At 34.2% G+C, this 27,208-nt stretch overlaps 2 protein-coding genes across 19 annotated transcripts in view; one reads left to right on the forward strand and one right to left on the reverse strand.

The window, feature by feature from the left end:
* The window catches only part of ANKS1B (ankyrin repeat and sterile alpha motif domain containing 1B), a 1,079,650-nt gene that overhangs the window by 760,444 nt on the left and 291,998 nt on the right, over window positions 1-27,208 (reverse strand). For all 18 annotated transcript variants that reach the window (XR_006709127.1, XR_006709126.1, XM_045464947.1 and 15 more), the window contains exon 9: window positions 20,774-20,917. Coding sequence is in view for 16 of the 18 variants with exons in the window: in XM_045464947.1 (XP_045320903.1) it covers window positions 20,774-20,917 (144 nt within the window). In the remaining 2 variants the exon portion in view is untranslated. The remainder of the gene's footprint in view (window positions 1-20,773; window positions 20,918-27,208) is intronic.
* On the forward strand, window positions 14,614-17,508 carry GARIN6 (golgi associated RAB2 interactor family member 6). The gene is made up of 2 exons (XM_045464952.1): window positions 14,614-16,083; window positions 16,797-17,508. Exons 1-2 carry the CDS (start codon window positions 15,469-15,471, stop codon window positions 16,908-16,910), a joined length of 729 nt encoding a protein of 242 aa, XP_045320908.1. The 5' UTR covers window positions 14,614-15,468; the 3' UTR covers window positions 16,911-17,508.

A 27,208-nucleotide genomic window follows, 5' to 3' on the forward strand; every position in this document is an offset into this window, starting at 1 on the left:
ATCTGCCTTATTCACATCATTGACATTTGCTTATTAATGTATTAACTACTCATTTTTAGAACATTTGTATCATAATATAAAATAAAATAAAAAGAAATTTAATACATCCACTAGATATAATAAAGGCTAATGTTTTATGTGCTTAGGTTTGCTGTTTAGGCACTTGACTTTTGTCAACTCATTTAATCTTCACAAAATAATGCAGTGTTGGAATGATCCTTATTTTATAGATGAGGAAACAGAGCCTTGATTCAGAGAAGTTGAGTATATTGTTAGCAAGTGATCAAGTCAGAAGTAGAACTCAGATTGCCAGAGAGAATACTTTTTACATCATTCCAGCATATCTCCCTATAGACACTGAAAGAAAAATTCAGAAAACAAGCATAGACTGAGTGCCTACAGCATGCAAGGCATAAAGCACAGTGTGCTGGAAAACATAAACATTTGTGACACAGAACTGCCTTCAGGCAGCTCACAATCTAAAAGAATAGATATCAGATAACTATATAAATAACTATAATAAAAGGAAGAAAAACACAGATGTCAAAAATAAGTTAGTTGAATATTAAGAGGAAGGATATTGTTTCTGGCAGGGGAGCATTAAATAAAACTGTAGGAAGGAAGTGGCATTTAAATTGAACCTTAAAGCCTATAGAATTAACAGTTTTGTAGCAACGGGTTGCATGCTAGAATTTGGAAGAAGTACCCATCTGATATACCACAGAAGGTATACATCTCATTTAAAAATTAGTTTCTAGAGGCACATGGGTGATTCAGTTGGTTCAGTGTTCGACTTCAGCTCAGATCATGACCTCACATTCATGAGTTCGTGCTCCGCTTTGGACTCTGGGCTGATGGCTCAGAGCCTGAGCCTGCTTCTGCTTCTGTGTCTCCCTCTCTCTCTGCCTCTCCCCCACTCTCACTCTGTCTCTTTCTGTCTCTCAAAAATACTAAATAAACTTTCAAAAAAATTAAAAAAAATAGTTTCTAAAAAAGTCCAGAGTTGTTCTATACCAACACTAATCTGGTTTCAGTTGCTGAGAAATGTGTTTAAGCTGAATATCTAAAATAATCTCTGTGAAATTGTGCTGTAGAGCTTAAAAGTTTAGCTTGCTAAACTTTGGAGTCTTGTTACATATGCACAGAAAATGCATTTTGGGGGTTCATTTTTGCCATTTCTCTAGGCTTCACTTCCATTTTTCTGTACAGGATAAAACATTTTCTCACCTGAAAATATTTCCAAATAGAACGATTTTATATGAATTTTATTATAAGTATTAAGGATCTAATTTCTTTATTCCATAGACCTGAGATTAGTAAACTTTAGCAAAAAATCTAGCTTACTATCCATTTTCATAAATAAAGTTTAATTAATACACAGCCATGACCATAAATTTTCATATTGTGAAAACATGCTACAATGGCAGAACTGAGTAATTGTGATGGAGATCATATAGCATTAAAACTTAAAATATTTATTATCTGACCCTTTACAGAGAGTGTGCAGATCCCTGCCAAAGACAATTAATTCAGCAAATATTTATTATGGAACCACAAGGATAGGTAAGCTAGTAGGTGGTTAGTATGGGTTGCTCCCTATAAGGCTGTAGCCTCATCAAACCAAGTTAAAAGTTCACATTACATTATAGTCAATCATCACATGTAAGTAAGAACTTGAACAACTTTTGCTGTGGAAAAAAATACAGTAGGTGACTCAGGCTGTAATATATTTGTAAGTGCTCTACTCTTAGTACTTATACTATGAGCTAACATTTATTGAGTATTTATTGAGTGCTAGACCCAATTGTAAGCACTTAATAGAAGCAATATATGTCATTTATTCCTCACCACAAGCCTAGGGGGTAGGTACTATTATTATCCTCATTTTACAAATGATGAAATTAATACTCAAGGTGATTTATTTCTGAAATTCCACAGCTTATATTTGTTAGACATGGAAATTTACAGAACATGCTTTCATACATGTAGATATTCAAGCAGAGACTGGATAACTTCTTAAAAGATATAATAGTTTATATTTTTTAAAGAGAGCAAAAAAAATAATAATGACTACCATATGGGTCTGGCATTGTTCTATGTGCTTTAAACCCATTCTCCAATTTTCATATCACCCTACAAGGTAGGTACTAGTTCCCTCTTTTAAAAATAATGAAAAACTATTGACAGGTTACCAAAGACATATACCTAGTAAGTTGTAAAGCTAAGTAAAACTTAGCTCTACCTGACTCTCTTGATTATCTCAAGCTATTTCCATTTTTTAAAAACCCTAGCTGTACTTCCATCGTATATGAAAAGGAACCACCTTTAAAAATGAAAGCAGCAGATATTCATTAGTTAAACAATGCAGTATCAGGCAGGAAAAGTAAGAAAGAATAACCTATATAATTAAAATAGCAGAGAAAAATAGGGAAATATGAAATATATTTCTAAATATAAATATAGAATTCATTCTTAATTGCAGCTAAGATCAAACTCAGAATAAGTCAAAATAGAATTTGATGGACACACTAAACCTTCATTAAAGGAAATTTTTATTAATTATTCTGCTAATAGAAATGAAGATCCATTAACATTTAGCTGATATCTCTGACATCATCAGATATCCCTTTTTCCAAGGGAGGAGAGTCCCAGTCAACCCATTTCCACACTATTGTTGAAGGAACATCTGAAGACATAAATGTGAACAATACTCTTTTCTTAGAAGGCATGATCAAATGCTAAAGAGATAAAAAAAAAAAAAAAGGAGAGGTTCTGAGCATTAGGTCAAAATGACCTGAGTTGGAATATTTACCCCTGCTACTTCATAATTTTCACCATAAACAAGTTAATTGACTTCTCTGCACCTTGGTTTTCTCACCTATAATGCTGCTTGTGTGAAATGCTGTACAGGGCATCAAGTATGCCTCCTTACAATACATCCAACCCAAGGAATTCTCCCAGTTATACAATCATTTTTTCTCAGAGAAGGTCTTCAAAAGAAAATATTATTTTCTTATTCATTCCCTTTCTTAATCTGCATATAGACTCCATATGTCTTTTTGGTTTGAAAGGCATGAGAAGAATATTCACTGCATACCTACTATGCATGGGTGAGTTAATAAATGTTGAAAAGAGGTACTAAGTGTGAGTATCAAACAAATCATGTTCAGGACTTTAACAAACTACAAAAAATGATATTATCAAGACTTAAAACTTGAGGGGCACCTAGGTGGCTCAGTCGGTTGAATGTCTGACTCAATTTTGGCTTAGGTCATGATCCCAGAGTGATGGATCGAGCCCCACATCAGGCTCTGTGATGAGCATGGAGCCTACTTAAGATTTTCTCTCTCTCCCTCTGCATTCTGCCTCTCTCTCTCTCTAAAATATTTTTTAATTTAAAAAAAAACCTTAAATTTTGAGTGCCAAGGTTTTCAGGGTACCAATTTATGCAACTCCCATTGAAAGCAACCACTAGGTAATCACCCACTCTGGTCTCAGCTCACATTTCTAGTACCAATTTGCAGAACCAAGCAATGGCATATAGACCTCAACCTAAAGAGCAGCTGAAATAAACTAGGATCTAAGGTTTTGGACTCTAGAGCCTCTCTAAAATATCAGCTATATGACTCAGCCTGCATGACATAAGAAATTCAAGCCATGAGGCTTCAGAAAAAAGTGCAGATCAAAAAATGACCAACAGAACAGCTATAGAGCTTATAAGGTGAATCTAATCAATATCATAGTCAAATAGATAAAAAAATGTACATGATAGCAAGATATGGCAAATGATAGAATGGAGAAGAAAGATAAATCATTCAATATTAATGCTAGATATATTCTCCTTCCTCTGGACCTTGAGTCTTGATAGAAAAGTAAATTTAATTTCAGCATGCTATTTGTAAACATAAATATGTAAATGCGATTCACTGGCTAAAATTTTGTAGTGTAAGCCTATGAACAAAATATGGGAAACTTGGCCAGTGACACAGGATAGAACATAAATGTGAACAAGCATGACAGTCTATAAGTCTATAAGGTAGCAGGTGAAGAAGGGGAGGAAACATGAAAAAAGGAACACAGGAGCTAATATCTTAATTTTCCAAAATAGGAAGTCAAGAAATACTGCCTAAAGTTGATGAAACATAACACAGAAATATAAAAGTATTATCTAAACAAGTCAAGAAATACTGCCTAAAGTTGATGAAACATAACACAGAAATATAAAAGTATTATTTAAACTTCTTTAAGTATAATATTATTTAAAGTCACCAAGCTAAACAGTAAAAAAAACAAAAACCAAAAAACCACACACCTAAAATTTATCATAAAAAATAACAAGCATATGTAGAAGGATTGGAGACAGAGATAATATAAGTGAGCTAAAATCCTTACTCACAGAGAAATAAGATACATCATTTAAAGCTGATCAATCAGGAATTGAGATATATTATTTAGAAATATGGTAAGCTTGAGATTCACTTTAGTGTGTGACACATTCAATAGTTATTGAATACCTGCTATGAAGCAGGTATTGTGATAGGTATCAAAGATTTATAGGCAAATATGAAACATTAATATAGAAGTGCTCAGTTATATAACTAGAAAATTAACATAATATGTCAAGTGATATTTTAGTAATAATGTTAAAGGCCTTTACTATCATAGAAACTAAACATATAGTGCACACAAAATAAAATTGAGATCCTAAAACTTATGCCCCACAACCAAAACTCTAGGAGAAAGAACAGAGATGGAATAACACTTAGAGGAGTCATATTAGAGATACTCTTTAAACATATATGGCGGTGTTTAGTTTCTAGACTATGAGTCCACACTATCATTATCTAATGCTGTAATGCTGGGTCCAATCAATTCAATAAGAGAAAAAAAATCAAAAGATCTTAAGATTGAAGATTCAGAGACATAGTTGCTATTATTTGCAGGTTATATAATTTCCTAATCAGAAAATCAACTTGAATATTTATATAAACCATGGTGTGATTCCTAAGATGACAAAAAAAAAGGTAGAAAAGTTAACAGCTTTCCTATCTACTAGCAGAAACCAGTTAGAAAATACAATGGGAAAAATATTCACAATAGAAAAAAGTATGAAATAATAAAAATAAAACCATTAAATGTAGAAAATTACATATAAAAAAAACTAGATGTTACTTAACAACATAAAAAAGGACTTGAAAACATAGAAATTTATATTATACTCCTGAGAGGGAAGATACAATACTGTAAAAACACCAATTTTCTCCTAATTAATCTCTAAATTTGACATTTTTCCTAGCAAAAACTCAGGAAGTAAGATCTAAAACTATAAAACTCTTAGAAAAAAAATGAGTGAAATCTTCATGACATTGGATTTGACAATAATTTCCTGGATATGAAACCAGAAGTATAGGCAAAAAAGGCAAAAGCAGATAAACTGGACTACATCAAAATTTAAAACTTCTGTGTTTCAAAGGACACAATTGACAGAATAAAAAGGCAATCTATGAAATGGGACAAAATATTCACAAATCATATATCTGACAAGGAATTAATATCCAGACTATACCAAAAACTCCTACAACTTAACAACAAAGAAACAGTCCAATTTTTAAAATAAAGAATTTAAATAGATATTTCTCCAAAGAAGATATACAAGGGCCAATAAATAAGCACATGAAAAGATGCTCAACATCACTTAATCATTAGAGAAATGCAAATCAAAACCACAATGAGATGTCACCTGACACCTATTATGATGGCTACTATTTAAAAAAAAAGAACATAAAATACAATAAAAGTATTGATGTGGATGTGAAAAAATTAGAACCCTTGGGCACTGGGTACTATTGGTGGAAATGTGAAATGCTACAGCCATTATGGAAAACAGCATGTCAGTTCCTAAAAAAATTTCAAATAAAATTACCATATGATCCAGCAATTTCACTTCAGGGTATATGTCCAAAATAATTGAAAGCAAGGTCTCGAAGAGGTATTTGCACATCCGTATTCACAGCAACATTATTTGCAAGAGCCAAAAGGTGGAAGTAACTCAAGTATCCACTGATGAACTAATGGATAAGCATAATGTGATATATACATGCAATGGAATATTATGCAGCTTTTAAAAAGGATATTTTGACACATGCTAAAGCATGGATAATCTTGAGGACATTAGGCTAAGTGAATTGAGTCACAAAAAGACAAATACTAGATGATTCCACTTACTTGAGATACGTAGAGTAGTAAAAATCATAGATATAGAAAACAGAATGGTAGTTGCCAGGCGCTACAGGTAGGAAGAAATGGGGAGTTATTGTTTAATGGGCACAGAATTTCAGTTTTGCACGACTGAAAAGTTCTAGAGAATGATTAAACGATGATGTTAATAAACTTAACATCACTGTACTGTCTGGCTAATATTGCAATATCTCTGTTATGGGTATTTTACCACAGTTTTAAAAAAAAATTTAAAGAGGGAAATGAATGCAATATAACATTTAAAATCAAAACAAAAAGGCTAGGCTATTTAATAAATGGTGCTGGTACAACTAATTATTAATTTGGGGGTGAGGAAGAATCCAAGATAAATTATAGAATTAAAAATACACATATATATATGTGTGTGTGTGTTTATTTATACAGATAAGTTTGTATATCTCTCCAAAGTCAATAATTATACACTTATACAGTTAATAATTATACACTTATATTATATATTATTTATACATTGTATTTATTTATACATATATATGTATTTTAATTCTATAATTTCTCTTGGGTTCCTCCTCACCCCCAAATTATATATATATATATATATATATATATATATATATATATATACACACACACACACACACACACACACACACACACACACACACACACAGTAGTTCCCTTTTATCCACAGGGCATATGTTCCAAAACGCCCAGTGGATGCCTGAAACCATGGATAGTACCAAACCCTATATAAACTATGGTTTTTGCTATACATACATACCTATAATAAAGTTTAATTTATAAATTAGGCACAGTGAGAGATTAACAACAGTAATAAATTCGAGCAATTTTAACAACATACCATAATAAAGGTATGTGAATGTGATTTCTCTCTCTAAATACCTAATTGTACTGTCCTCATCCTTGTGATGATGTGAGATGATAAAATGCCTACATGATGAAATAAAGTGGGGTGAATGATGCAGGCATTGTGACCTAAGTGTTAGGCTACTATTGACCTTCTAACAAATCCATCTGAAAGAGGATCATCTGCTTTTGGACTGTGATTGACTGTGGGTACTGAAACCACAGAAAGCAAAATCACAGATAAAGAAACTACTATGTAAATACATACACACACACACACACACACACACACACACACACACATATAAAATACACATATACAGTAAAACTTTGGATTGTGAGTAACTTGTTCTGTGAGTGTTCCACAAGATGAGCATTCCTAATAAATTTTAACTTCATAGACGAGCAACATCTTGCAATACGAGTAGTACCTGACACCAAACATCATATGATTACAACTGAACCAATGGTTCTTGAAATTTGCTTTGATATACAAGTGCTTTGGATTACAAACATGTTTCCAGAATGAGTTATGCTCACGAACCAAGGTTTCACATAAAGAAAAGATGGCAAACTATTTTTATGATTGTGGAGTTGGTCAAGGTCAGCCTAAACAAGACACAAAACGCAGAAGTGTTAAATAAATGTATTTTAAAATCTTGGCTTCATGAAGATGAAAACTTCTGCACCACAAAAAAAGAAACATAAAGTTAAAGGGCAAGCAACGAATTGAGGAAACATTGTTTTGAAATATTTTTCACAAAGTTTGATATCCCAACTATACAGTGAATTCTCACTTTCACAGTAGTTTTGTTTCACAAAGTCACCATGACCACTGAATTAGCAAATACTGAATCACTGCTCTTAGGAGTAATACAGGGTTAGGTACCTGCAAGTCTTTGGTCACAGCATTTTCATCAACTGATCAATATATAATTTGTTAGATATGTGTTTTTATTTAAAGATAATTTATTCAACTTATATTTTTTGAGTAATAAACACAACTCACAGCCAATAGCACTACAACTTATGCCTGAATGAAGCTTATCTGACACACATATTTTCTCAGAAGGTACATCAATCACAGCCTTCTTGAGATCCGGGAAACTCTAGGCACAACTTCAGCACCATACTGAGAGTAATTTTAAACAGTGAAATCCCCCCCAAACAGCACAAAAAAATTGTTTAAGTGGCACTAAATAGGCTGAGAAAATGAAAACTGCTTATGCAGTTTAAGAGCTGAAACAAGAAGGCAGAGCTTTACCTATTCAACTGGAAATGTGTGCATCAAGAGACTCAAAATTTTCAGTGCTCTCTGCATGTCCATGAATGATCTGAAAGCACCACAAGTATTGACTTGAGGGTTACAAATAAATTTCAGCAAGTAGGCACATTCACAAGTACACAATCCACAAACAACAAGGATTAGCTGTATTAAAATACATTTATAAATAAATTCTTTTAAAAATAAAAAATGTTAGGGGTGCCTGGGTAGCTCGGTCCATTGAACTTCTGACGCTTCATTTTGGCTAAGGTCATGATCTCATGGTTCATGGGATTGAGCCATGTGTCTGGCTCTGTGCTGACAGTGGAGAACCTGCTTGAGATTCTTTCTCTCCCCCTCTCTGTGCCATTCCCCTGCTAGCACACACGTTCATGCACTTGTCCTCTTTCTCCCTCAAAATAAATAATTGTTTTAAATAAATAAAAATTAAAATTAAAAATGGCAAGCCAAATAAACATGTAATTCACACAAAAAGAATACAAATGTCCAAAAAATATTTGGGGGAAAAAATTCCTTCTCACTAATAATCAGGGAAACGTGACTTAAAACAATGAGAAATAATCATTGATGTCATTAATAAAAATTATACAAAGACAATCCACAAACAATTCATCCCACAGTGTCTTCCAGCTGTCTCTACATAATCCTCTCAAAAGAGCAATTTAAAATTTAAAGACAACTGCACCAAAAATGTCTCGAAAAGTATAGATTAACATGAAAGATTAATTAATGAATGAGTGAATGGATGGGATTGGTGAATAAATAGATGGATGGACAGATGCAAGCAATTATTTTCAAACTATTCTATGGGGACTCATGGTGACATAAGGAATTGGCATGACTTTTTACAACTCATGGCATTTATTTTTTTCACAAAATATAAAACATTCATTAAAAAAATAGATTGCTTATTATAAATAATCCAAACAATGTTTAAGTATATAAAGTAGGAAGTTAGAGTCCCTGAAATATTAAGGATTAGATTTAACTATTAGATACAACTATAACAACTATTAACATAGTATTAGCATAGTATACATATTGCCAGGCTTTCTAAACACAAATAAATATTATTCTTCTCTTAATGCGCTTATTATGAAGTTAGTTTGCACTATACATACTCTTCTGCAAACCCTATTAAAATTGCCAGATTGTTATTTTCAAAAACCAAGAACTGAACAGAAAAAGATAAGTTTGCATTTGTATAGGAAGGAATTTATACAGAAACTTACATTTATGTTTTAAAATCTTTATAACAATCCTATAAACAGAAAAATAGCCTTCTCATTTTAAATTATAGGAAGCAAAGCATAAATTACTTGTCTAAGATTATACAACCAATAAATAGCAGTCAGGATAATGACCTGAACTAAATCGTAAGGTTAATCAGGGCAGAAATCATATATAATCCTTATTTTATATCATTCACAGTTACCTGGCACAAAATTTAAAACAACATGAAGGTATGATGCATGTTTATATTGTTTAGTGCTCTATACCCTGCATGTAACAAATGGTCAGTAAACATTTATAGAATAAATACATGGATGAATGTATAAAAGAATAGAAAAATGTGGAGGGATTCTAAATGAACGGAGATTCCTATCAAGCCAACAATTTTTTAATCTTTAAGATAAATAATAAATATATTTAACAGATCAACTACCCTGGAAACACAATGTAAGATGATAAATCAATTGAATACACACTAAGAAACAGTGACATCAGTAATTACTGATATACTCTTCAACAGAGAAATGCTACAGTGAAAAATACTGAACAGTAGACAATATGCAGATTTAGCTTACTGTGAGAAAATGGGCCCTTTATTTTTTTTTTAATTTAACAAAGTATTCACATGGGTTTGGATCAAGCATTATAGATATGCAAACTTGGGGAAGTTACTTAATCTCTTGAAACTCAATTTTCTCAAGGTTAAGTGAAAATATTTTATAGAATTGTGGTGAAATTTAGGAGATATAGGAATGTAAAGTGCCTCTCACCATACCTGGCATGGGCTAGTCATTCAATAAATGCCAGATATTATTGGGTTTTTTTAAGTTTATTTAGTTTTGAGAGGGATGGGGAGAGTCAGAGAGAGAGGGAAAGAGAATCCCAAGCAGGCTCTGCACTGTCAGCAAGGAGTCCAATGTGGGGCTCTATCTCACAAACCATGAGATCATAATCTGAGCTGAAATCAAGGGTCAGATGCTTAACAGACTGAGTCACCCAGGCACCCCACATGCTAGCTTCTACTGTTAGCATTACTATTATCATTATCAGTATGATAATAATTTCCTAAAAATACACAAAATGAAGACTTTCCAATGGTAAAGTTTTAGTCCAATTATTTTAAGCCATTAAAATGACTCATAAAATCATAAAAACCTAGATCAAATGAATGCTTGATATTAAAGCTAAAATACATTCCTCTGTAAATGCCCACATCTCATGGCTTCTGCCTAGACACAAAAAACATGCTTCTGTTATTTGAATGAGTATGTAACAGATGAAAAGTCTACTACTGACCTAATTTCCACAGTCACTATATTAGTCTCCATTACCCACTGTAACAAATCACCACAAACTTAGTAGCTTAAGACAATATTAATTTAATCTCAGGCAGTTACTGAGATCAGAAGTCTGAAAGGAGTTTTACAGGGCTAAAATCAAGGAGTCAGCAGGGCTTATTACTTCTGGAGGCTCTAGGAGAGAATCTGTTCCAGCCTTTTTCATTTTCAAGACACCACCTACATTCCTTGACTTATAGCTCCTTCCTCCATCTTTGAAGCTAGCAACGTAATATTTAATTTTTTTTTCTCTTTCTTCATCATATCATCTTCCCTATTTTAAGGACCCTTATGATTATGTTGGGTCCACCCAGGCAATACAGGATAATCTCCCCATTTTAAGATCCTTAGTCACATCTGCAAAGTCCCTTTTGCCATACAAGTTAACATATCCACAGTTTCTAGATATTAGAACATGGACATTTATAAAGAGAGGGGGACATTATTATTTATTATATTTCATCCCCCCAAAGATCACATTCATCCACAGCAAAATCCATTCATCCCCATCTCAACATTCTCCCAAGTCTCAACCCATTGAAGCATCAATTTAAACTCAGAATCTCCTCTAAATCTTATCAGCTCAAAAGTCCCAAATCTCATCATCTAAGTAGGTATGGGTCAAGTTCTGAGTATAATCCATCTAGAAGTCCAAAATGATTTTCACTGGGCAGAGCTTGTTCTTTCTGGAGGCTCCAGAGGAGAATTCACTTCCTGCTTTTTGGCCACCTGCATTCACTGATTTGCGGTTGTATCGCTCAACCTCTGCTTCCATCATCACTTATCCTTCTGACTCTGACCCTTTTGACTTTTTTTTTTTTTTTTTATAAAGACCATTGTGATTACGCTGGACCCATGTGGGTAATCCATGGTATCTCCGCATTTCAAGATCCTGAACTTAATTGCATCTGCAAAGCTCCTTTACCATGTAATGTCACAGAGTCAGGTTGTGAAGATCAAGATGTGAAATCTTTTGGGGGAACTAATCTGCCTACCACAGCGGATAAACAATGTTCATTAACTAAATTGTATCTAAAATGTTTAACCCGTATGTTCAATTACATTGTTTTAAGTACTCCCCTCATTCACTGCCCAAATTACTGAGGTAATATTTTGTCATTTTTACATTTTGAATGTTGATTATTCTGAAAGTTTCAGCAAGAAGTTCAGCAACAGAATAAGATTGTATATTGAATCATACAATTCCCAGAGCTGTTGATATCTGAATAATTCCTTGACTAATTATTATTGTCTGGAGTATTTCCAAAGTACATAGAAGCTTCATTACAGGCAGAAAAAGTAAAACCCCTATAATAAAAATCATAACTATTCTCAAGCTGAAAGATACCTAACAAATCATTTCAATTTCAAGGATGAGAAAAATAAGACCTCGGGAAGTTAAATGATTTACTAGATGACACAAACTCTAATGTAGAGGACAGTGAGAATAAACTTATTTTAATAATATCTAATGCTGAACTGCATGGAAATCTGTTCTAAGAGCAAGCCTGAAAAAAAAGCTACTGCATTCCTGGGGCACCTGGGTAGCTCAGTCAGCTGAGTATCTGACTCTTGATTTAAAAAAATTTTTTTTCAACGTTTATTTATTTTTGGGACAGAGAGAGACAGAGCATGAACGGGGGAGGGGCAGAGAGACAGGGAGACACAGAATCGGAAACAGGCTCCAGGCTCTGAGCCATCAGCCCAGAGCCTGACGCGGGGCTCGAACTCACGGACCGCGAGATCGTGACCTGGCTGAAGTCGGACGCTTAACCGACTGCGCCACCCAGGCGCCCCCTGACTCTTGATTTTGGCTCGGGTCATGATCCCAGGGTCATGGAGTCAAGACCCTCAGTGCAGTGGGCTCTGTGCTGACTGTGGAGGCTGCTTAAGATTCTTTCTCTCTCTCACTCCCTTTCTCTCTCTCTCTCTAATCTCTCTCTCTTTTCCCCTCTCATTCTCTCTCTAAAATAAAAAATAAAACATTAAAAAAAGAAAAAAGAAAGCTGATGCATTCTCATAAAAAGAATTCCTTAATCTCAGGTTTAGGTAGCTTTTTATTTAGCCATCTGAACTTCTTAAATATTGAGGCAAATATTAATAAGGTATTTTTCTAAATTGCTAGGGGAGTCTGATAAACTATATCAGACTAATGAAAATTAGAGATATTTTCCAGAATGCTACACATCATGATCATCAGGATGATTAATAGCAGTTCTACTGTTGTTGGACTAATGACTGGTTTGGAAAATTTTCTGAAAGTTCATAGTTCCTATAAGTATTATAGTTTCTTATTTCCCTGGAGACAAAGCAATTAACTCATGCTCTAATGGAACCCTAAGATAAATATCTTGCTAATACATGTGCATGGCATAAAAGTGCTTTTAAGAAAACAGGTGTATCTTCACTTAATTTTTTTAAAGCATCTAAATTAAATTATATAGTGCCCATTGTTACTTATTCTTTTCAAAAAACACCAAAACTAGTGCAATATCTTTAAAATGTTAGTTCGATTACTAAATGTATATTAGGCTTATTGATTTTTCTAATTATAAGATAAGTAATATGGACATAAAGTAGAAATTAAGATATACAGACCTTAAACAGGCCAGTAAACATTGTTATTGATACGTGAAAATCTTCTTCTTAAAGTAAAAATACTCATATTAACAGAAATAACCAGATATTTCAATATGAAGGGAAGAAAAATGTTTGTTTTGACCTACAGAAAAAACTAAAGTCTCAAAAACTATGGCTTTTCATATGTATGCGTATGTGTGTGTTATGTACACCATCATGCCAATAGAGAGATTTTAATCTTATTCAATTGACAACATTTATAATAGTTGGCAAAATTTCTCAGAGTTTATACACACACACACACACACACACATATATATATATATATATATATATATATATATATATATATACACACACATACAATCTGATAGTGGGTAAGGACAGATCATAAATGTAATCTTTAAGGCTCTTTTCACTGTAAAGACAGAATACAGATCTAGGAAAAAGTTTAAATATCTCATCAGCAAGGTGAGGGTGTATCAAAACATAAAATTTATTGTGGCTGTAAAAATAGACATTGTTAATAAAAATATTTTTATTTTTTCCACTAATAGAAATAATAATTATCCTAATAAAAATATAAAGTGTAAAGAAAATAAAAATTACAGCACCCAGAGATAAGCACTTTAAACATTTCACTGAACATACCCTCATATGCAAACATGCACACAGATGATCTTACATAAATTGGACCACAATTTATGTAGTTTGAAATGTTTGCTTTGCTCTTTTTAAGAAAAAAAAATCTTTTCATGTCAAATAGGGAACTGCATAATGATTTTTATGACTGCAGAGTATTCTAGCATAGAATGCTCCATAATTTATTTAACTAAACCCTTATTGTAAGATATTAATCTTGTTTATAATCTTTTTTTGCAACAATAAACCTTGATAAACACCCTGTACTAACCTATTTACCAACTTGTCCGATTCTCTCTTTGAAGTAAATTGTCTACAATTACTTCTAATTGGCTACAAAACTGGATAAGAGAACGTGTATATTTTCTGTATAACAGAAACTTTACCTAAACCTTTTTGAAAGCAATTTGCCAATATGTATTAAGATCCATAGATGGGGGAGGGAGATCCCTGGGGGAGGGAAGTGTGCTGAGCTGTGGCAAGTAGGGTGGGGTACTGAGCACAGGTGGGGTGAGGTGGAGAGGACAGTGTCCTTTCTCTGAGGGAGGGGCTGTTGGGCGACAGAGACAAAGGAGTGTGGGGTAAGCACAGGTCACAATGGGCAGGAGAGGACATAAGGGGTCCTTCAGGGTGGTTTAGGCCTAGGTGGAGGCTTAGGTTTGGGAGGAGAGGAGCAGTACGAATACAATTGGTGGTGAGTTGTGGAATCCAAAAGAGCAAAGGTTACTGTGAACCAGTGTGTCAGGCTCAAGAGGAGGCCCCTCCCCACTCCAAGTGAATACCAACATCTGCATGCCTCAACATCTGTGCACTCTGACATCTACTGGAACCCCAACATCTACGTGCCTCGGCATCTGCAAACCTTGACATCTACTGGGGCCTGGATCTCTTGCTTCTCCACATCTGCACACTGTAGCATCTACTGGGGCCTAACCTCTGTGGGACTCCACATCTGTGCACCCTGACATCGACTGGGGTCCCAACATCTGTGCACCTTGACATCTATTGGAGCCCTGACCTCTACTCCTCAACATCTGCATATGGTAACATCTACTGGGACCCTAGCATCTGTGTACCCCAACATTTCCATTCTCTAGGCAGAGCGCAGTATGGTGCAGATACAATAGTCTCTAGCACTGAGCAATTGGTAATTAGCACCCCCACCCTGTTCTCAGTTGCTCAGAGACAAAGAAGCCTGCAGAAGACCACTGCTAGCCCACTTGCTAGAGAAACCAGGGAAAGAGGACACCCTGCAAAGTGTGGTAAGGTGTGGAGGACCCCTAGGAGCTGTCGTGGCAAAAAATAGCCATGAACAGCCAATTTAAGTTACCACATTACACAGCCCAAAGCAGCCCTGCCATGGGTATGTTTAATACCTCCATGGGGAAACTGCAGCAACAACTGTACAAGGGGGAGTATAGTATATTCAAGTATGCACCAATGTTTGAGAGTGACTTTATACAGGTCAGCAAAAAAGGAGAAGTAATTGATGTGCACAACCGTGCCCGAATGGTAACTGTGGGCATCGTTCGCACCAGCCCCCACCTCACACTACCTGATGTCATGCTGCTGGCCCGACCAGCTGCTATGTGTGATGACTATAACAGATATGGCCCTGCCACCCCGGAAAAAGGTTACAAGCCTTCACAGATCTTAGAGCTAACCAGGCTGCTTCCCTTGAAGTTTGTAACGATATCCATCCATAATGGTAAAAAGCAACAGCTCCACCTGAAGCTTGCCACTGGCCGCTCTTTTTACCTTCAGCTGTGTCCCCCTTCCAACACAAGAGATCTTTTTGTCCACTGGGAAAACCTCGTTTACATTCTGAGACCACCAGTAGAGGCTTACAGTGGTTCCCAGGCCATCCCAGTTGGGAACACACTGGACATAACTGGGTTTGAAGAGAAGAACAAGAGCCCAGGGGTAAGTCTGCGCAAAGACTCTAAAAGATGGGGGCAGAGTGCTGAAGGAGAAGAGATGAAAGTCCTGCAAAGCCATTGGTACTGAGGCTTACCTAGAAAATGCATTGCATGTAGATGGTTCAGGGCCACAAGAGCCTCCATTTGTAGGCCATGTCACATTGGGGAGTGCTCCAGAGTGTTCCCCAAGGCTGTATTTCAGAGCTTCCTTAGCTTCCTTAACTCTTAATTTCATATCCAATACTGTGTCGCCATGTGTGGCATCCTGACCATCTATTCTTGAACATACACTGCTACATCCAGGTAGGCTGATATGTTGTGGGATGTAATGCCTCTACTGCCATGTACTGATTTTGCATACATCAGTGGCAGAGGGATGTGTTTGTGTGCATGTTTAGTAGCTATCAGAATATTAAAGTGCATACCACTTGGCCAGCAGAAATACTAACATAAGGGTATAAAAAGTAGTCTATGAGGATATTCACTGGTGAATTATAACAGTGCTCTCACTGGCACTGGAATTGTATGAGCAAAACTGGAATGATCATCATGGTCATTGTAGAGATACTAAAGAGGGGAATTCCTGCAACAAATGGGAGATTGGATTGAGATCTCAAAATTCTTATCATAAGCCCTTGTTGTTTAGCTATAGGAATAAAAGAAACAGACCTTTCTGCCCTCACTTTCTTTATTTCACTTGTTTGTCTTCCCCCACAGGCAAATGTCATTCATGTCTATGGAAGGGATCAAGATCAAGTTGGCATCAAGAGTCTTCACATGAACCCTACAGTGTTTGGGACCACCTATTATGGTTATGCTGGGGAGGAATGAATTCATCAAGCCTCCCACACATACTGCATTCAAGAATTCACATACTTCTGCAGTCACAAAGCCTATAGCATTTGATAAAAGGGCAGGGATGGCGACAGGAGCAGCCTTTACAGATCCAGGAGGAAGCACAGCTAGAATAGCCACAATGGGTGCATTCAACATGTCTTAATACTATTGTTAGCAAGGGCTGCAAGCTTTTCTTGTCTTGAGAGGGTACTTCCAGCACATCAGTAGGAGATACTGGCCTCTTCCCAGAGGGCAGAATAAATATGGTGATTCCAAGAACAGAAACTACTGGCAAGCCCATTGCAAAGGCAGCTAACAGCTCAGTATTGGGACCCTTTATTACAATCTTGCAGAGTGAAGGCTACATGAGTGAACAGGATGGAAGTCAGAGACCTCCACTCAGCAGGATTGACTCTTTCGGAAATAGCTTCAAAGTCCTATACTGCACGTGGTGCAGAGATGGACACCTTATCCAAGACTGTGGAGGAAAGAAATATCACCCACCCTAACACAATTCGACTTAGATTCTCTGCTCTAATGACATATGCTCTGTTAATAGGGAAAGATAGTAATAAAAACAAATGGCAATTTATTATCAGGCTCTGAACTATCTTTAACTTCCTCTTAACTTGATATTTGTGATTACATGCAGATGACAGAATAAAATGTTTAAGATTACTCTCAGAGACCCTCCTCCATTTATCATCAATATGTATTCACCAAAAAAAAGCCTAAAATTTACTAAATACATAACCAAATGCACAAAGCAAATGATAGTGATGATGATGATGATGATGATGATATTATTGTCAGGCATGTTGAAAAACTAATTATACTTTACAGAAAGAACTTCATTTCCTCAGTCTCTTTATTCTTGTTCTTTGCCCAACTTAAATATTATTTAACTGCTTTGAAATTATACTAAAGTACCCAATATATTCTATAAGTCTTTATTTTAATTCCTTGATGTTATTTAAAATTCTAAATTTCTTGAAATTTTTACAAGAAGCAATTCCTTTTAAATTCTAAAACTTAGAATTCTAAATAACATCTAGTCACAATGGAAGGATAAAATGCCGTGTTAAAACTAGAAAAACAGAAAAATGAGCTGAATAAAAGCTCAATTTAAAATCTAGACAAAAACTGGAGATTAGATAATCTTAGAAGTGTAAGATCTACAGGATCAGCCAATGTTCTAATTTTTGCAAGTAAAAAATCTATTTAAGACTCTAAAAGTAATACATCACATAGTTTTAATTAAGTCTGTATTTCCATAATCCTCATGTTTCTGAAGCTTAGCACCATGCTTTGAATGAAGAAGATATTTGACACATATGTGCTGGATCCAATTAAATTAAGGGTTATAAATGTGAAATAAATATATATTATTCGAATCCAAAAGTCTGGGTAGATGGAAATTTGCCTAGCAGCATACTAATTCCACTGATCCCAAAGGCTCCTACACCAAACTGTAAGGTAATGGTTTTCCATGAGGCCTTAAAAATCATTAAGCCAAGCACTGTGCATATGAGGCCTCATTTTTTGATGACCCCTCACTATATTTAAATAATTTAAATGATTTTTAATCATTTATTATTTAATAAAATCACAAATATTTAAATATTTAAATGATTTTAATGACCACACACACACACAATATTTCAGGTCTGAAAAAAAACAGCTTCAAAATAAAATCCTGTTATTCATGAAATTTATGAAGATTTTTAATTTTGAAGCTGGCCTGGAAAATCCTGAGTTCAAAGCTATTGCAAGTTGTAGGATAAATTTACATTTGACATGTCTCCAATGTCACGAGAAATGTATTAAATTTTTTCGTAAAAACATAACATATGTTAAAGGAGAGTCCACCAACAAAGTGAAAACATTAGAAGTCCAGATGAGAATATTAGTAAAAGAATTCTACTTTTGATTCATTATATTAAATACAGTAAAAAAAAAAAAAAAAGATACTACATTTCAAGTAAATTTATAGATGTGATGCAGTAACAAAATACCAATAAGGATACTTTTATAAACTATAAATTTTTAACAGCAGACAATCATGTCAGCTAAATAATGCAATCAAGATTTCTCCTGCCATGCATTATATGTAAAAATATCAAAACTGAGTCATGTGGTTTTAAAAATAGGACAACAGAAATAAGAGATTTCAGAAGAACACCCAAGCCAAACACGATGCGATATAATGAGAGGAATGAGAGTTATCTCTAGATAAGGTGGATTAAACAAAAAAATAAGACTAAGAAGTTTAATGAACTTGATAGTTTGAAAAAGTACACAGAATACACTCACACACACAATGTAAGGGGGGGAAAAGCCACAGCCTGGGAAACATTTTGTAGTAAATGTAACTACTAAATATTAGTTGCCAGTCTTCACAGGAAAATGGCCAAATAAAAGTATCCAGTAATTAAAAAAATTGTAAACCAAAATCAAGTTACTACCAACCCTAATAAAATGAAAAAAATAAATGTTTAGGAAGGTGGTAGAGAAGGAAATTCTAGTCATATATTATTGATGGCTTAGAGCTCTAATACTTTATTTTATGAAACAGAAAAAAAAGAGATAAAGGAATTCAATTTACTGGTAAACGTTAAGCAGATAAGGTTATATTAATAAAATAAAACCAATGTTTCTTGCTGTTCTTTCTCCTATATCTTTATAGATATGATCTTTACGTGAGGAAATGAAAGCATCGAACATACACATTGTTCATTGTTTTACTAATTATTAATACTGACAATATGTCAGGGACTACGGCCTTAGAAACAGATATTAAGCAATACATAGTCTCTACCATTATGGAACTCATAGTCCAGTATATATTGATAACAATTCTGATTCAGATTGGATTAGGATACTGTCTTAAAGTCCTATAAATAGTTCGTGTTAAGATGAAGAGATTCTTTAAGTACTATATGCTGATTTGATTATCTCCATAATAAATTCATATGGGACTTGAGTGGCTATGATCAATTTGTGACATAAGACATGAAAAATATGATTTTTTTCTTGGACACAATAGCTTCTACTTATTGCAAAATAGAATATAGTATTTTTGAAATTTAACACTATCTTGGACAATTACTGTGAATTATTTTCTGTCCTAGACTGTTTTTCCACCTATGCACTAAGTAGTTACACATACATACCTTTACCATTACACTGTCTTTTGTATTAAGTGTTTTTTCGTATTTTCATTGTGGCTTTAAATTTCCTAACTCTGGTTAATTTTACTTAATTCTCAAATTCCTCCAAAGACTTGTGGTACAAAACATAAATAGGAATTTGAAGGTGATACAATAGAATAAAATTGACTTAATGAATCATGAGATAATTTCAAAATTATAGTCAATGTTTTTAGTGTTCTGGTATCATTTTGGATTGTACTACATAATCTTCAGTGGTAAACATTATTCTACAATGTTTCATTGTGCTAAAAAATTAAAACCCACTGATAATGCTTTTAAAGAGCCCCAATATGTTTCCTTGTAAATAATTTTTATTATTTTAATAAAACTTATAATTTGAAAATAGCATTCCTTAAAATGAGCTATTTCTAGATCAGAAATATGAAAAACCTCATAAACAACTCAATTTTTCTGGAAGTAGCATCATGATCAAAATAAAACCACCACATAAAATGATGTAAAATATGTATTTGCATATGCATACATGTACAGCAAGTTAGATAAACATCTTACTGACCTTTAAATGAAGAAAAATTACAGGGTGAATAAGATAGTAATTGGATTTCGAGGAAGAGAGAAAAGATTTCCCTAAAAACATAAACTATTTTGGTGTTTTATTATATCTTAAGAAAAGCAAACTGTTACCTGTGCAAGAATTGGGAAGCCAAGGTTCCTACATCCATTACAAGGAGTTAATGCTTCCCAGAGTCCTGAGGGCCCACAAGTGTTTTCATCATCATCATCTTCTTCCACTTCTCCTGGTGATAGATTTATTGTAGATGAAGTCCTCTGAAATTAAATGTATATTATACCAATATATTATATCAATGTTATTTAGATATCTTAATATCAATTAAATTACATTAATTTCTTATAGTGTATGTTAGCAAGCAAAATCAGCTTAATATTCACCATAGTTACGTGGCTATGCCATGTGACTAAGCAAAAACCATGCATAATTCAACCTGAATGTTTAAAAAAATTGAAAGTGAAAAAAAAAACAGATGAAAAAGGATAGGATACAAAAGGTTCATAATGAAGAACAGGACATGAAAATGACCCAAGAAAATATCTCAATAGCAACAAATGAGAAAAATCTTATGATTCCTAAATGCAATCAGATGAGTAGCAGGAAGATACATTACTGAAACAGGAATTGCTAAAAAGCCCATTTTTTCACAATGTCTTCTTTTCAAAAAAAAATGAACTTCATAAAATTTTATATTATACGTGTAATAAGGGTAATATTTTTTAAATTAATAGTAGGATTTCCATGTTGAACCTGCATATTTACTTTTGCTATTTCCCAAATCCCATTAAAATGACAGAAAAGGGCTTGTAAAAAATGGTCTAAAGCATAAGGAAAAGGACAACAGGAAAAAGATTAGAAGAGCAATAACAAGAAAATTTTAAGAGAATGATAAAGAAATGGGTAGGTATTACCTGATTTAGCAAACTTGAGAAAACTGAAAACAAAATGTTGGCAAGGAGGAGGAATAAGTAGCATGTCTAGGTATGACTTGACACCATTAAAAGGGCTTAAGAATTCTATATTTGAAAGAGACGCTTAGACCCATCTTCTCAAATGGCCAAGAAACTAAACCTTCACCACTAACAAGAAATTGGAGGTTTATTTTCTGGTGAGATTGAAGCAACGGATTATGAATTCTAACAATCCATGCACAGTGAACAGAAGGGTGTCTGTAAAAACAAATAAATTAACTGAATATCTAGTAGCTGTAGACTCCCAACCTACCCCAGGGTCTGCCTCCATTTGCCTTAAAGAACATGGCAGCTAGGTTTATATCCCCAAGTAGGTAGGAGATGAGAATGTACTCCCCTCTGTAGAAATTGACCTCCCAAGAAAAAAAGATCTATAGGTACCTAGTAAAATGATAGGGGTCTATGCCTTAAATCCTACTATGAAGCCCATCTCTCAAAAAAACTACACTCATATAAACAGTTTCTAATTTTTTAGGTAAATATCAACAAGAATCCAAGCACCATCACACATTTGAAGGAAGCCTTTAATAGAGACCAAAATAAATATACAGAAAAAATTAAAAAATAGTATTCACAAAGAAATAGAAGATTTTTGCATCCATCAAATAAGAACAATGCTACAAAACTAATAAACACATAAAACCCAATAGAAGAGATGGAAAATAAGGCTGCAGAAACTCCCTAGAAGATAGAACAAAAGATGAGGAGAAAATAAAAGTTAAGAAAACTACGGGATCAAACTAAGAGGTCCATGTAGATAATGGGAGGAAATTATCAAAGAAACAATGCAAGGAATTTTGCCAGAACTGATGAAAATTCCATATTCAAAGAGCCTGGTGAATGCTCAGCAAACTGAATTAAAGAAAAAAAAAGGTAAAAGTCTTCAGAAAGTTGGACACAACACTGATATATCATGATTATTAAAGTTAGTCAAGATACTGTATATACTAAATTATAAATGGACCACTTGCCCCTCAAAAAGTTCTTCCTTTAAGCAATAAAATATATGACTTTGAAATATAAGATTTTGTTTTTCTACATTCACATCTTAAATTTCCCTTCATCAATTTTCAGTAACTGAGAAATCATAAACTTAAAAAGCCCCTTAAGCAGTTACAGTTTATAAGGTAACAATAATAATAACAGCTATAATCTATTGAACATTTACTATGTGACAATATAAGATCATATTATTCACACAAACTAAGGCACAGAGAGGTCAAGTAAAAACCAAGATCACAGAACTGTTAGTGGCAGAATAGGATTCTAATCCAGACTACCTGACTCTAGAGCTGACCCCCACCCCGCTTGACCACTATGTCACGTGGCTTCTCATTCAGCACAATGTTGCTGTAAAAAGCAACATAGTGAATAACTGAGCTGATGCAACTGCAGTTTAAATTTCAAAAGTATATTTGTTAATATATTTCTGCTACATAAGGATATGCCTGAAAGCAATTTGCTATCTGTGACAACCAAACTTTCTGTAATTTGATATATAGTAGCCCATACTTTCATAAAAACACATTTCTCAAATCAGTAATAAAAGATGATTATCACAGGGATTTTTCATCCTACAGATACCCTGGTGAGAAAATCCTGGGGCATCTAAAACTTTATTCTAGCAAGATCAATGTCTGATCATGTCTGATCAATGTTGTGTACAAACCAGAATAAAATAACCAATAGGCATCTCATTCACCAACTCATGATCAGTTGTTGGTTTGTTTGGCCATCAATGTTGACATGCATGGCACTATAAATCATTACATACATGGCAAGAATTATTATCATTTCACAGATTAATCAGTTCTTTTCTATTTTTGTTAATGGTGCTATAATTATTTGATCTAATCTTACTGAGAACTTCCTCTATCTCTTTCTCTACCCTAGAGAAAAATTCTCTTTTTGTCTCTTCCCTACTCATACATCTCCAATTATTTCCCACTGTGCAGTAAACAATATGCAAATTCCTCAAGGTTATAGGGTCAAACTATTTTTCAACACTTTTACTTACTCTACTGTACTCACCCAGACCCCAACCAAGTGGAACTGCTTATCCTTCCTTAATCATGCTCAATGCATTTATTCATGCCTTCCATCTTATGTCTCCAGGAAGCATATTGTACTGGTTAAAAATATAGGCTCTAAAATTAGTTCTGAATTTTTGACTTGCCTACTTATTAGCCTACTTATTAGGGTGATTTTCATCAGATATGACCACTGTCAGCCCCACTTGCCTTATCTGCACAATGGAAAATAATATGGCAGGACTCCTCTCAGCTTTTTTTTCCTGATAATTAAATGAGGTAATGAACATGAAGTGCTTGAAACATAATAAAGTTTTAACAAATATTAACTATGATTTTAGCTATTATCTTCCTATAATCACACTGATCCCTCTAAATACAGTTCAGATTTCACTTCTTTCCAGATTTCCCACAAAGAGAAATGATGTGGCTCTTTTGTAAATGTCTATAGCCCTTTGTGTTTGAGTATTATGATATTTCACATATACCTTGAGATGATAGATGGCATAGTGGCAAAAACAAGCGTCTATGAAGTCAGATAGATACATATTTAAATCCTGTCTCTGCCATTTCCAAGCTGTGTGACTTCAAGCAAATCATATAATCTTATTAATCTTAGTTTCCTTATCTGAAAAGTAGGAAAAATAGTAATTCCTCCTTGATAGGGTTGTATGAGGATAAAATTAATTGCATGACAGTGATTAGCAAATAAAAAATAATAAATGCATATTGCTATTTTTATTATCTTTATCCTGAGATACACACACACACGCACACACACACACAAACCCCAGCTTATTTATCCTAGTTAATTGTAAGTTATTTGAAAGCAAACATTGTCTTACATTTGTATCTCTTACAATGGGTATGCATAATAGAATTTAATAATTATTTATTGAATGAATTATCAGTGAATTTCAAACTATCATTTTCATTTAACTACCTAGAAAATTTTACTAATATTAAGGGGTATATGTAATTGCATCACAAATCTCATTATAGTTACTTTGGTTTTATTTTATATTAACCATTACCAGCAGCATTAGCAGAAATACCAAAATTTATCAGTGGTTTAGTACTGCCCCCTAAAGACAGTATATAAATTAACTGTGTAAAACAATTTTCCGCTTGCTGCTTTACAATTTAATATGCCTGGAAAGGATTTTTATCAAGCTAAATATAATCTTCAATTATTTATGAAAAAACCCATAAACACACTTAAACTTGGGAGCTTCCTTTATTTCAAATACCTTTGAATATTTTTATTGGAGATCCAACTGTGTTCCTAAAGTTCCAGAAATTCTTCCATGAAATATAGACCTAAATTGTCATGGTTTGAGCCTATTATCTTTCCTGTTTAATACACAGTAATTATGTCGATGAAAGATTGGACCAGTTCTACATTGTCACAAAGGACCAAACTCACAATACATAAATACCATGGGAAGACAAATTTGAACTCAATCAAAGAAAAATACTTCTGGAACAATTATATCAGTCTAACATTAAAGAAATGTGATTTCTTGGTGAGGATATGTATTTATAGATATATACATCATATTTTTTCACTGTGGCATAAACATAATAATGTACTAAATATCTGTAATGATGCTTTATAGTTTAAAAAATGATTTCAGATATAGAATAGTCCAATAAAGTAGGGTAGAGACGATCCCTATTTTACAAGTGAAGAAGCTGATGCTCTTGCAACGTTATTCAATTTGCAAGATCATCCTACAAATGAGGCTAGATTATAATCCAAGTCCTTTGACTCTAGGTGTTATAATCTTTCTTCCACACCATGGAACCAAGCTCCTAATTAGTAGAGCTCTTCAAAGGTACAAGAGATATTCAATTCAAGATGTTCAGAATATCCACAAAGAAATTTCTTTGTTATGTGACAGTTTGTAATTGATGGCCTTTAAATTATTTTTTAACTCTAAACTTCTATAAATCTATGCAGTTAAAGTATAGGATTAAGGGCCAGTTATGATCCCATAGAGACCCTTTAAATCCTTATCAGTCAACTCTCTAATGCATGTCTTTATAAACATGGTGGTGAGAGGGGGAGGGAAAGGTCAAGGATATCCATGTCCTGTCCAAATGTTCCTGGAGGAGACCTTAGGGGCTCGACTTAGCCAGAATATAGGACAGCGGTATGTGTGTGGGGAAATGGGATGATGGAATAGACAAGACTCATCCTACAAGAAATACAAAATGAAAAAAAGTAGGAAAACCATCCCATTGAACTGTCAATGCAAAGGGACCAGGCAGAAAGCCAGGCCCCAGGACATAGGCAACCATCAGAAATGGAGATCAAAACAAAGGAAGACCACTTGGAATGGAAGTCAGCAATCTGGATGACTGTGGAGCTGAATCAACAAGTCTTTTTGTCTTTGTTTTTCAAAAAATAAAATTGATTTATGGATTTTTTAATAAAATTTAAAGCAATACATGCTTATTATAAAACAAACCATTCCAAATTAAAAGTTATAAAGGAGGAAATGATGCTTTCCTAAACTCATTCCCACTGTAAACATTCAGTGCATGTCTTTTCAGATTTTGTACTTGCCTGATGATTTTGCTAGGACAGATTCATAAATATGCAATTGTATGCCAAAAAGCACACCCATTGAACTTTGTATATACTGCCAATGTTGCCTCTATAACTTCCTCTCCACACAGTGACCAGGGAAGTTTTTCATTACGACAACAAGATCGTGTTACCATCTTCCTTAAAAACATTCAATAGTAAAATTCAAAATTCTTCATGATCCAAAAGGCTGGATATGACTTGCCCTTACTCGCCTCTCCAATTTTGTCCTACCACCAACCTTCTTCCTCCCCTTTGCTCATAACATGTAAACAAACTACACTGTCTGTTTTCCTGGAATGTATCAAGTTTCCTCCTACCTTGAACTTCACATACCATTTCTCTAGGAGAGACTGTTGTCTCCCAGAAACACATTCTCTCCTCTCCTATTTGTCTTTAGTAACAGAATATCTAGCTTCTTTTTCTATGATTACAAAACCCTTTTAGTTGGGCATATGTCTGCTTTGAAGAAAGACATTTCCCAACCCCTGTTGCAGCTAGGTGTGGCCATGTGATTAACTCAGAACCTTACAGTATAAAAGTGTTAGTAGAGTCATGATACATGTATTCCTTCCTCCACTTGCTTTTTCTCCCGATGGGAATGCTAACGAAATGGCTGAAGCTGGAGCAGTCATCTTGAACCATGAGGTATCCTTGGAACTAGAGAACATACACAATGGAAAAATAAAATAGAAGAATCCTGGATTCCTCTTGCAGGTGAATACTACCAGCCTTGGACTGGCTTAGCTCTAAGCTTTGTAAGTGGGAATGAAATAAACTTCTTAAGCCATTTGTTATTTTGGATTTTCTGTTACTTGCTATTGTACCAAATCCTAATAAATAAATTGCGGGAATGTTCTCTTCTCGTCTTTGTCAGGATTAATCTTATTTGTGCTTGGGGTATGAACTTAATTCCCTTCCTTTGGTAGGCTTTGGTAGGTCAAAATTAGTTTC

This window comes from Leopardus geoffroyi, chromosome B4 (genome assembly GCF_018350155.1).
Source record: "Leopardus geoffroyi isolate Oge1 chromosome B4, O.geoffroyi_Oge1_pat1.0, whole genome shotgun sequence".
Taxonomy (NCBI): domain Eukaryota; kingdom Metazoa; phylum Chordata; class Mammalia; order Carnivora; family Felidae; genus Leopardus; species Leopardus geoffroyi.

Excerpts from the sequence above, each read along its gene's own strand:
- GARIN6 (XM_045464952.1), top strand. The coding sequence starts at position 15,469 with ATGAACAGCCAATTTAAGTTACCACATTACACAGCCCAAAGCAGCCCT. Across the intron at positions 16,084-16,796 it reads AGAAGAACAAGAGCCCAGGG|GCAAATGTCATTCATGTCTA; the intron begins GTAAGTCTGCGC and ends CTTCCCCCACAG.